Source organism: Gracilinanus agilis, chromosome 2 (genome assembly GCF_016433145.1).
Source record: "Gracilinanus agilis isolate LMUSP501 chromosome 2, AgileGrace, whole genome shotgun sequence".
Taxonomy (NCBI): domain Eukaryota; kingdom Metazoa; phylum Chordata; class Mammalia; order Didelphimorphia; family Didelphidae; genus Gracilinanus; species Gracilinanus agilis.
In genome coordinates this window covers 63,163,253-63,175,499 of record NC_058131.1, presented here as the reverse complement: position 1 = coordinate 63,175,499, position 12,247 = coordinate 63,163,253, and the positions used below count along the sequence as shown (strand labels likewise).

The 12,247-nt window shown below is 51.9% G+C and overlaps 1 protein-coding gene across 2 annotated transcripts; it reads left to right on the top strand.

Moving 5' to 3' along the window:
* Positions 1–458: 458 nt before the first annotated feature.
* On the top strand, positions 459–11,227 carry E2F4 (E2F transcription factor 4). Of its 2 annotated transcripts, none has more exons than XM_044660593.1 (10): positions 459–599; positions 1,681–1,790; positions 1,985–2,146; positions 3,249–3,292; positions 5,295–5,356; positions 5,648–5,930; positions 7,371–7,550; positions 9,171–9,218; positions 9,911–9,955; positions 10,037–11,227. In XM_044660593.1, exons 1-10 carry the CDS (start codon positions 459–461, stop codon positions 10,150–10,152), a joined length of 1,191 nt encoding a protein of 396 aa, XP_044516528.1. In that variant the 3' UTR covers positions 10,153–11,227. The 2 variants fall into 2 exon arrangements, with proteins under 2 accessions (XP_044516528.1, XP_044516527.1); XM_044660592.1 differs by having other exon boundaries at positions 7,365–7,550.
* Positions 11,228–12,247: the final 1,020 nt, after the last annotated feature.

The window sequence follows — 12,247 nt, the reverse complement described above, 5'->3', positions numbered from 1 at the left end:
AATAAGGTGGTCCTGCGTCCTTTTCACTGCACCATCTAGCCGCCTGAGCTAACGGAGATGAGATTAGGGGGGATCCCTCTCCTCGGCCGGTCCATGACCCTGGTGGTCTCCACCAGATGTCACTTGACGAGATCCCCTTGGATTTTTAGCCAAATCTGGTAACCAACAGAAGCCTGGGTTGTTTTCGCTGTCCGTAGAGGTTGGACTTTTCCCCATGATCCCTGGGATTCTGCGGCTCTCCGAGTGAAAGGTATTTGCTCGGGGTTCCTGGAACGCCGAGGACTCGAGGAAGCGGGCCAGCAGGGGCGCATGCCCGCACGCGCAGGCCCCGAGCTGGGCTTGAACGGAAGTGCGGAGCGGAAGTGTCGCTCTTGCTGCCGGCCGGGGCACTGGGGAGCGGAAGCGGAAGTGGCGGCGGCGGGCGCCGGCCTGGCCTGGGCTTAGGGAGGCAGGCTGCTATGGCGGAGTCCGGGCCGCAGGCGCCGCCGCCGCCGCCTCCCGGGACCCCGAGCCGGCACGAGAAGAGCCTGGGGCTGCTCACGACCAAGTTTGTGTCGTTGCTGCAGGAGGCCAAGGACGGAGTCCTAGACCTGAAACTGGTGCGGACCCGGCCCAGCCCCGCGGGGGAACCTGGGAACAAGCGAGGGCCGGAGCCGGACACTGGGGAGGAGCAGGGGACATTGGGAAGGAGCGGGGACCGGGGCCGAACACCGGGGACGAGCGGGGGCCGGGGCCGGACACCGGGGACGAGCGGGGCGGGGGGAGGGAGCAGCAGGGGGTCTCCAGGAGAATGGCTTGCGAGGAGAGAGGCTGAAGAGGGTACCATTGGAATCAAATTTTTCCTTCCTGTCTCCATTCCTACCTTCTGGAGAGGCCCAGCTAACATTCCACCTTCTACAGAAAGCCTTTCCTGGGCCCTCTTAATTCGGGCTTTCTATTGATCATCTCCAGGTCATCGTGTTCATAGCTCGCTTGTACATCGTTGTTTGCATGTTGTCTCCCCGTTAGATTGTGAGCTCCTTGAGGGCAAGGACTGTTTTCTGCTTTTCTTTGTATCCCCAGCTTAGCACAGTGCCTGGTACATGGTCGGAGCTTAATAAATGCTTGTTAAAAGAGGAGGTAGGCCTGAGAGGTGAGGGTCTTGGGGGAATACTGGAAGGTGGAAGTTTAACCAACAACCCAAAGATCAGGGGGAGTCAGGCCAGAGTATGGAGGGAGATCTGAACAAGACTGGGGAGAACTAGAGTCTGGGGTGTGGGGGACTGATCAATGAGGAACCTGAAAAGGGGAAGGATTCCTGGAAAGACTGAAAAGCAGGTAAAGGGGGAAAGGCTGGGGGAGAGAGCAATTAGAGAATGGAGATTCTCCTTTTGCTAGTCAGGTTTCTGGAGGAGAACCAAGTTGGAACAAATTTGAATTTTGGACCACAGAGCAAGAGATTTATACTGAGTCAGGCAGGGGAAGTGTTTCAGGCTTGTAGGGCAAAGCACAGGTACAAAGAGACTCTAGAAATGAGGAGTAGTTGGGAGAACAAAGTTAACCTAAGAAGTTATGTGTGGCTTTGGGCTGCCCTGAGCTTTTGGTGCCAAAGTGGCTTAGAAATGGTGGTGGTGGTGGTGGTGGTGGTTGTGGCCTGAAACTAAGAGACAAGCTAAAGCATTTCCTTTCTCTCTCTTATAGGCAGCAGACACTTTGGCTGTTCGGCAGAAGCGGAGAATCTATGACATCACGAATGTCCTAGAAGGAATTGGGCTAATTGAAAAGAAGTCGAAGAACAGTATCCAGTGGAAGTGAGTACTGGGGAAGGCAGGGCAGAAAGAATTCTAAAAGGAGACTGAGGAGCCTCTTTGACTGAGGCCTATGGGAGAAAGGAAGCAAATTCTCTGAGTGGTAGGCCCTGGGTGGAAGGATGCCTACACTAGGGACAGAGGTTTTTGGGAGTTCTTTTCTCATCCATTTCTCCCCACTTGGGGCCTGAATATAGGGGTGTGGGACCTGGCTGTAACACCAGGGAAATAGCAGACAAGCTCATCGAATTGAAGGCCGAGATTGAGGAGCTTCAGCAGAGAGAGCAGGAGTTGGACCAGCACAAGGTTTGGGTCCAGCAAAGCATCCGGAATGTCACTGAAGATGTGCAGAACAATTGATATCCTCACCATCCTGAGTCATTCATAATAATAGTTTCTGTTTTGGCTGCTCTTCAGGGTTTACAAAGTAATTTCCTTAAAACAATTCTGTGGAGTTAGTAGTATAGGAATCATCTACATTTAACAAGGAGGAAAATTATGAAGCTCTGAGTTGATCCTTCTTGGCCAAAGTAATATAGCTGTAAGTGTCAAAGTGAGATTCACAGCTGGGTCTGAAGTCAGAGTTACTAAACCCAGGGATTAGGGAGACAACGATCTAGGCCGGGCAAGGCAAAGGCTGTTTGAAGTCTTGGAGAGATACAGTCAGGCCACACCCTGAAGAGTTTTGGGTGTTGCAAGGAAAGATAGAAAGTAGCAGAATAAAAGAAAAAAGAAAGTGGCCTAAAATAATAATGCTGGACTGCTTCCTAGGGCTTTAAGGTTTACAAAACATTTTCCCTACAACAAGCCAGTGAGGTAGATAGTATAAGTATTATCTCCATTTTACTGGTTAAGAAACTGAGCTCCAGAGAGAGAAATTGACTTCTTAGTTTTAGCTGGGATTAAAAACCCAGTCTTTTGACTCCAGGGCCAGTGTACCTTCTACCACAACATGCTTCATGAAGCCATTGTTCAGGACTGGCACTAGCTCTCAAGTACTGGTCCCAGAACTGGTCCCTTTCCTGTCATTTCTCATAACCTGTTGCAGTTCCTGTGCCACTAGTCTAATTTGATAGCAGAATTCCCTGGCTTGAGGTCTTTTCTGATGGCTTCTTGTCATTGTTCCTTCTCCTCAGACCCTCTTTCTGCCCAGGTTAAACTCAGTAATTTCTTGGGAACTTTACCCTAGAAGCATCAGGAGATTGCCAGGACTCCTTTTTTTGTATCCCATGTGTGGGACAGATTGGAGGCAAAGACTTGTGGTGTCTTTGCTTTGGAGGAGGGCTTCATTGAGTTGCCCTTACTTTAGACTTGGCTCTGTAGCAGAATAATCTCTGAACTTCCCCTCTTCTCAGTACCATGTGGAACTTCAGAGCTACAAGGAAGGAATTCTCTAACCTGTTGCCTTCATAGTCTAACCCCTAAGCAGAATTTTTGGCTCTTCTCCTTAACCCCTGGCACCCTAGCATATGTCACTCATGAGGATATCTGCAAATGTTTCACAGGTGAGTGGGCTTTTGGGCAGTGGGTGAGTGAGCAAACTTGGATGGTTGAGTGCCCCCTTTCTCAACATTCTTCTGCCCCCCCCAGCTGACCACCTTCCTTCCCCCCCCATTCACTAAGTGTTTGAAGATGGCAACAACAAGCAGGTGTAGATGATTTTCAGGGGGAAAGGGTCACTAATGTGGTGACAGGTCAGGACTGACCTGCCAGTAGCTGGGCAGCTTTGTGGTTTATAGTTCAGAGTCAGTGGGGGGAGGGGAGACCTGCGGGCACCTGTGATCAGGGGAAAGAGGCTGCCACTCTTGCTTATGGAAGGCTCCTCTTTGCTCTATTTGGGGGTAAAGAACAGGGAGGTTGGCTCTTATTTCCTGGGCATCCCATTTATTGATTATCCCAAGTCCTGACTTGTAGGCCATGACATATGTCATCAGGCTAGGTGGTGTGGATGCTCAGAGCTTGGTGAAAGCTAGTTTTGCTGAGGTGACTGTATATGTTTTCATGGATGATATTGTAATCTGCCTAAGAGAACTCTGGAGATTGTTGCCAGTGGGTCTCATTCATTTAAAGATGTGGTTACTTTTGGGAAATCCTGCCTGTGGCTCCCCTTCTTTCATCAGTTATTATAGTAGGACTTGGAGCCAGAGAAGGAATGTGAAGTACTGGTATCAGAGAGGAAATTATCTAGCCCTGCCTTCTCATAGATGAAGAAAGTAAAACCCAATATTACTAATGAGAATTCATAGCCATCATTTGTGTAGTGCTTTAACAAAGACCTCATTTTATTTTTACAACAACCCTAGGAGGTAGATGCTGTTTTACATTTTACAGTTGAGGAAATGTGAAGCAGATTAAATGACTTGCTCAGGGTCTCACAGCTCACTAGTGTCTGAGGTCAGACTTGAACTTATGTGTACTGATTCCAGGCCTGGAGCTCCCCCTTTTAATACCTAGCTTATTTCTGTAGCAGAGGGAAGTGATTTGCCTAGGGTCACCTAGCAATTTAATGGAAGGCATAAGATTTAAAACCAGGCCCTTTAACTCTGAATTGATTATTTTCATTATGCTATGCTGTCTGTCATTGAGGATGGCTATAACTTGGTCCAGACAAATTTGAATGAAGAGGTAAGACAGATGGGAAAGGGAAAGTAGAATTCTGCCTCATCCCCCTCCCCGTATCCCCTCCCCCCCAAGTTTGGCCTTGGTAGTTTGGGGCCCAGGGGTTGGACCTTGATCTTGGCTGTGACTGTGACAACCATCCTTAGGGAGCAGCATGTTAAAATGTTTGATAAGGAAGCAATCCTCAGCAAAGGCAGCCAACTGTGAACTTTCTAATTTCTTCTGTTGACTTCTGAATTTCTAATTACTTCTCTGCCATTCATTCTCACTGTGATTTTGCCAGCTTCAGCTCTTACAGTCTCCCATGTGCAGAGATGCCTTCACTTGTCAGATGTATTTGGAAAGGCTCTTGGCTCTGACTTGGTGGGACCTGATCCTACTGGGCCTTAATGTCAGGGTCCTGGATGCTGGAGGATAAGGCAGTGGATGAATGGAATCCTTGTATTCTGCCAGTTGGGATGTACAGTTTCTTAGGAATTGATGCATATTGGTTAGCTCCTGATTGATAGGGCTGCTGGAAGGGAGCATGTTCATTTCTCCTCAGATCATAGATATGACCAGGTAATACAGAGTGAAAGCTTATATCCAGGAGGGAACTTTTGGTAAATAGGACCAATTTAAAAAACCATGTATCTCTTTTGTACCTCTCTGGGGAGGCCTTTAGCACTGAGCGAGGATTTTTCTTATTCATCATTCTGGGGATTCTTTTCCTGAAGAGACAGATATCCCAGCCTCCCTTGAAGGAACCAGAACTGATTTTGGGTGGGAGTGAGGTGGGAGTGTTCAAAGCCCCCCTTATCCTACCTGTTGTGGCTCTGCCCTGTCCACTCTTAGCCTTTGCAGACTGTGGGCCTGCTCTCAATCTACAACTTGCTGTCTCTGTTCCAGGGGATACTCTCTTGGCCATTCGGGCCCCATCAGGTACCAGCCTGGAAGTGCCAGTCCCTGAGGTGGGTGCATTTTGGAAAGGGGAGGAGGGAACAGGCAGCAAAGAGCACCAGCTGCTAAAGCTGATAAGTCAGGAATAGGGTGGGTGGGGCAAGGAGGGCATGCCTAGAGAGAATTGACTTCTCGAGAGACCCTGGTGGCACAGCAGCAAAAGAAGGATGGGGAAGATTGGGGGTTGGGTGAAGGGGGTGTGTGAGCTTTGAGCCCATGAGGCAGAGCCTCTCCTCTTGGCCAGGCTCTTCTCTCCAGTTGCCCCTGTTGTCACCTCTGAGCCAAGTTCTGTGGCTCCCTAGGGACTAAATGGGCAGAAGAAGTATCAGATCCATTTGAGGAGTACAAGTGGCCCCATCGATGTGCTGCTGGTAAACAAGGACGCATGGAGTTCTCCCCCTGTGGTGGTCCCTGTGCCTCCTCCTGAGGATCTTCTTCAGTGCCAGGCAGCCATTCCTTCCCCCTCACAGCCGAGACCAGCATCCTCTCAACACCCGGAGACCTCCATCCCCAGCAGCCCCTGCCCCTCTACTCCCACCAGCACCCAGGACCAGAGTGCCATTGGGCAACAAACAGCCAGCCCAGGTGAGAGGGACTAGAGGGAGGCTGGAACCTGTCCTGCGATAGACAGAACAGAGGGATGGAAGGTCAGCCCACAGGAGACATGGAGCTTCTTTTTGCATCAAGGACTAAACCTTGATATTGACATTCTACCCAGGGCAGAATTCCTCTTAACAGTGGAGATTCTTAGTCTTTTTGTGTGTATCCTAAATTTCTTTGGAGTTAACCTAGGGAGGGGCCACAGGGCCTTATCCAAATTGTGATTTTAAAGCATGAAACAAAATATGTAGGATTACCAAGTAAGCCAATTAGATTCAAATGCAGTTAACAGACAAATTTTGCAGAGCCTTAAGAACTTCTTACTTGGGGCAGCTAGGTAACAATGAATAGAGCATCAGGCCTAAATTTGGGAGGACTCTGGTTCAAATCTGGTTTCAAACATTTCGACCTTTATGACCCTGGGCAAATCACTTAACCCCCAATTGCCTAATCCTTGCCATGCTTCTGTTTTAGAATTGATACTAAGATGGAAGATAGATTTATTTAAGAAACAAAAACAACTTCTGCTCTCTAGGCCCAGACCCCCTGGGCCTCAGCCATTTCTTGAAAGCTTCTAGTGTTCAAATGATAATAAGATCATAGTGTCTTGAAGCAGCAGCCCATTCTACTCTGGGCAATCTAATCTGATGATTAGGAAGTTCTTCCATATAAATTTTCTACAATATGAACCTAGTGATCCCAGCCCTGCCCTGCCACATAGATTAAGCCAAACCCTTCTTGGACAGTTATGCAGATATGCCAAGACAGGAGTCATGCCCTCTTTTTTCCAAGCTAAATAAATATCCTCAGGTCCTCTAATCATCCTTCAGTGACCTTGTTTCAGTTTCCCTAACATGTTCTGGCTGTTCTCCTGGGACCCAACTCCAGCTTGTTGCCCTTCAAAGAGTGTGGTGCCTGGCCCTGAGCACAGAGGACTACCATGAGCACGTGGGAGTTATTGCTTCTAGGCCTTTCTTAACATAGCTTGAGATCCCCTTCACGTTACTCCTACTGAGCTTCACATGAATTGTTGCAAAGTCACCTCTCTCTTCCCTATTAATGCAGCCAATCTCTGGGACTCTAGTGTAGGATCTCATGTTATTAATATTCATCTTGTTATGATTCCGTCCATTGTTTACTTTGAGAGACCTTGAGGTGACATTTCTCTTGTTCTGGAAACCATTCCCAATAATGGAAGGACTTCAAGGGCTGTCCTCTTTTGGGCCCTAACCATTGACCTCACGTGTCCCAGACTTAGCAGCTCTTTTCTGGATTCCCACTGGCCTCATGTTGGCATCAGGGAGACTTCTAGTTTGGGAAGCTGGGATCTGATTCAACTGATGGGGGAAATTGGAGGGCTCCTTGCTTTGAGGATGTTCCCCCATGGCCTAACCTCCAGTGTGGGGCTTGGGGGTATAGTTGCAGGGAGCAGCAGTGGCCCTGGGGCAGACAGCAAGGATGCCAGTGTCCTCGGTACCCTCAGCACTGCTTCCCCTGCTGCACTTGACACGCGGCCACTCCAGTCCTCGGCCTCCTTGGACAGCAGCTCCATCTTGCCCAACCCTTCTACCTCTTTTGAGCCAATCAAGCCGGATCCTACGGGCAGTGAGTATTTGCTTAGCCCAGCAGAAGGGGTGGGGGCAGCTCATGCTGCTTCTCTCCTCAACTAGTGAAAGATGGGAAAACTGAAGGAGACATCTGAGATGATCTGGTCTAGACCCTTCGTTTTACAGTAGGGGAAACTGAGGCCTAGACATTGAAGCAGTCATAAATTACAGCAGAATCAAGACTAGAACCCAAACCGCCTGATACTCAGGTCCCTGTTCTTGTCCCTGTATACATCTTGTCTTCCTTTGGTTTTCACCCTGAAGACTTGGGCCTACTAAGGAGGGAGTGTTGGCTCACCAAGAGGGCTGAGGCCCCTCAGAAACCCTTCCCCCTCAGTGGCACATACAACAAGGGAGGTCTTTCCCAGGGCTCTGGAGAGGGCATTTGAGGCCTCTACATATCCTTCATAGTCTTGGTCCCAGAAGCAGAGCCTCAGACTGGAAGCTAGACCCTTGGCAATGATGGGCCAATCACAGGAATGACCAGATGAAGACTACCTTCCATTGGATGGTAGTGTGCACACTTCACTTTCATTTCCTCCTTTAATTTAATGCTCAGGGTGGTATAGCCAGTCAGTGCAGACAGTGTAGTAGTGCTACACTAGTACCCAGGGCTCCAGCAGATCTTTATTCGGACATCTCTGTTGAGCCCTGCCCTCGTGCCAGGGAGGTAATGAGGCTACAGTAGACCCAGCTCCTATCTTCTAGGGCAGGGATGACACACCACCTGTCAGGTAACATACAGCATAACATGTTGGAGAGGCACTGGACAGAAGAGCTCTGTGACATCCTTCTGGGACGTATCCCAGAAGACTTACTGGAGGTGGTGACATTAAGAGTAAGGTGGGAAGGATTCAGCAGACAAGGAGATAGCTTGCTTGTGTGTGTGTTTGCACATGTGTGTACATATAGAAGTGATATGTAATGGGGAAGCAGAGATTAGTTCTCAAGAGCTTCTGAGACAAAACAGGAAGGATAGGACTAGCTGATCAAGAAGAACCTTGACTGGCATGCAGCAGAGCTGGAACTTTATTTCACAGACATTGGGAATCTCCTGAGGATTTTTGCTTATGTGTGGTGTGAAAAATGAATTGCAAAGGGTAGAGAGTGGAGGCTGGACCTCTATAGGAAGACCCTTGCTGACACCCAGGCAAGAGTTAGCACACCCTGCCCTGGGGCATGGGGGCATTGAGAACTGGTGGGTTTTTTGTCCCACCTCCTCCCTCCCCATTCTCTGCATCTTAGTTTCCCAGCTACCCTGGGAAGCCAGACCCCCTAGAAAAAGGAATAAGAAAAAGAGGAGACCTAGCTTGAGCCCCCAATTCAGTAAGGTGCAATCTTATTGTAGGTAGGACTGGGGCCAGGGTCAGCTTGCCCTGGCAAGGTCAGCCTTGAGATGGCTGCACCAGCAGTAGCATGGTTGGTGGAGGAGGGAAAATGGCAGCATCTTGTCCTCTTGACAACCTGGAAGGAGGTGGGATGGAGCAGAGGTACTAGGTACAGGGCCTTTTGGTGGTAGCTAGGCCCAAGGGCTTAAAAGGCCCCAAGGAATAATCTGAAACTGGGTGGTATGGTGGGATTTGGCCATGAAAGCCCTGACTCTAGCTTTCTGTTTCAGTACTGGAACTCCCCAAAGAGCTGTCGGAAATGTTTGATCCAACGAGAGGTAGGGCACCATCTAGACTTCACTGTTCTCCCTGTCCTCTGATTGCTCTCACCTTACATGGCTGCCTTCCCTGCCTCAGCCCCATGTGGAGTTGGAGTGCTGGACTTAGGCTAGCCTCGTGATCCTTATCAAGTCATTTATTCTCTCTTGGTCTCAAGTTTCCTCATCTTGTCATTCTTGTACCGCTATACATCTTTGGGTCTTACTCTGAAGACTTAATACTGCTAAGAAGGAGGTCCCCTTCCAGTTTGAAATCTGATTTTCTGGCCCTTTGGTACCTCTCAAGATTGGGGTCAGAGGATCTGTCTTGTAGGTGGTCTAGGAAGGTATTTTGGTAAGACCGAAGATGCCACCAGCCACAAAAAAGGGAGCCTCCTAACCCAGGTCTAGGAAGGCTTCCCAGAACTGCCCCTTGATCTCAGGCCCTGGCCCACCTGTGGCCCCACACTTCTCCTTGAACTTGTGGCTGGGAAATTGGGCTTGTCTGGGGCCAGCAGCATCTCCAATCACCTGGCAGCCAGCATGAGGACCCAGTGGGTGGTTGTGGGTCCATGTGTCAAAGCCATGTTTCCAGAGTCCTCACCTATTCTGGGCACCCTCTCCGCTGGGGCCTCCCTTCCTCCTGTTCCCAAAAGACTTCAGAAGTGAAGTGGGAGCAGGAGTGTATGCCAAACAGCCTTTTCCCCTTCCAGAGTGCATGAATTCCGGGCTGCTGGAGGAGTTGATGTCCTCAGAAGGTGGGTAGCCTGGCGGGGGTGGGGCAGGGCTGTGGACACTGCTGGCACCGGCCCAGTCCCAACTCCTTTTTCCTCCCACAGTGTTTGCCCCTCTGCTCCGCCTCTCTCCTCCTCCTGGAGACCACGACTACATCTACAACCTGGACGAAAGCGAAGGCGTCTGTGACCTCTTTGACGTGCCAGTCCTCAACCTCTGACTCTGGGGCTGCCTCTAGGGCTGTGTGGAGACAAGACTGTTTGACTTGGGCTTGCTTTGGGCCTTCCTTCTCCCCCCATGTCTGCCGTCCTCAGGATTCCTCCAGATACAGACTGACCAGCCCCAGGCCCCCATTCAGCCCTCCCTTCCAAATTGCACAATTAGGGTCATAGATTTCCTGTTCCTGCTACTGGCCAGTTTGTCCACCTGCCCTCCCAGATGAGGGAGGAGAGACCCCATGCCACCACCCCTTTCTCCCAAATATCTTTATCCTCTGCCCACAGGTAGCCAAAGCATTTGCTATGTGCCTCTTCTAGGCCAAAACCTGATCTTCCCCGGCTTTTTCTTCCCACACCTCATCTCAGATCTCAGGCTCTGCTGCCGCAGAGGGATTACAGTAACCCTAGATCCCCACCCAAGGCTACCAGAGGGACCTTGCCCCCCCCCCCCTCCCAAGCCCAGGGCAGGGGGTGGACAGAAGCCCAAGCATCCTAACTAGGACTAGGGGAATGTGCCCCAGGCTCTTTTGGAGTCCCAGAGGCCTGCCAACTTGTAGAGGGGAGGAGGGGAGCCAAGCCACATCTCTGAATGGAGCAGGAATGTGACCACCTCCCCCACGTGGCCTACTTGCTGCTCGCAGCAGGTGGCTGAGGCAGGCTGAGCCACTCCCCAAATTGGGTGGGTTCCCCCCCCCCCCATCCCTGTGCCACAAGTCTGAGGGCCCCCTCTAGCCCAGGGCTGGAAGGAGGTGGCCCCTGCCTCCTGTGTTCATGTATCACCCCTTGCCTCCAGTTAGAAAATGTTCGGAAAGAGATTTAGAGAGATTTACAGGAATGAACAGATTCCTATATAAAGATTATTTTTATACTTTTTGCAGTGTAAGGAAATTGCCTGTAATATTTGTACAGTGTCTGAATAAAAGCCGCGCCTAAGGTTCCCCTGGCCCCTTCCTCCTTTCTGCACCCGGTGCAGGCCCCTCCTGGCAGTGGAGGCTCGGGCCCAGGCCGTGCTGTAGAAGGGCGTGCCTAGGGCCCAGGTGAACGAGGCACTGGGGTGGCCCGTGCCCTCGCCCCGCAAGCAAACTGGCCGCCTTCGAACTTTATCCCTGGGGAGGTGACAGGCTGGCTCCCGTTCTGGCGGCTCCGCTTTACAAAGGCCGTGTGGCCTCCAAGAGGAAGGGGGATGTGTGAGTGGTCTCCCCGGTCCTTCCCGGTGCTTGGGGCCCTGAACCTCCACCTTAACGGAGGGGGCGGGGCAGGGCCGGGCTCAGCCCAGCCCGGCCCAGGAGCACTCCCGCACCCTGCGCGTCCCACCCCCGGGACTCCAACCCGGAACTACGGGGCGCTCCCCAGGGAAGGACGCGCCGGGCGGGCAGGCGGGCAGGCGGACCGGGTGAGTCCTGGGAGCCCCCGGGGTGGGCCGTGGGGGGATTTCAGCCCCCCAACCCTAACCCCGGAATGCCACGGACCGGACGGGACAGGGGGCGGGCGGGGGCGGGGCCGAACGGACGGAACAGACCTGTCCCGGCGTGTCTCAGGAATGCGCCCGGCCCCGCCCGCGCTGACCCCGCTTCCCGTGGTCCGGCAGGCGGCTGAGCCGGCGCTCGGGCCATGGCCCCCACCAGGAACGTGGTCAAGATCGCCATTCAGATGCCGGGGGCCATCCCACAGCTCATTCAGCTGGATCAGGTAACCCTTACCGGCCACCTGGGCCCGGGCACGCCCTGTTCGCCTTCCTCGCCCGGGCCCTTAGCTGCCCCAGCCCCGGGCACTCCTGAGTCACGGGGTCATTGGACTTAGGGTCGGGACCTCCCTTCGAGACCATCCAGCTCAGGCCACCCCTTTACTGGGGCCCAGAGAGGGTTAAACGTGCCCACTGCCCTCCAGCTCCTCGGCAAGCCGAGGAATTCTGCCTAAACCCTGCTCCGCCTGGGAACCCTCCACCTGGAGGCTGGGGTGGCTGACCTACCACTCCCCCTTGCAGGCCAAACCCCTGGCAGCAGTGCTGAAGGAGGTCTGCAGTGTGTGAGTATCCATTCCTCCTGCTTGTGGGATGGGAGAGGAGGAGGAGGAGGAGGAGGAGGAGGAGGAGGAGGA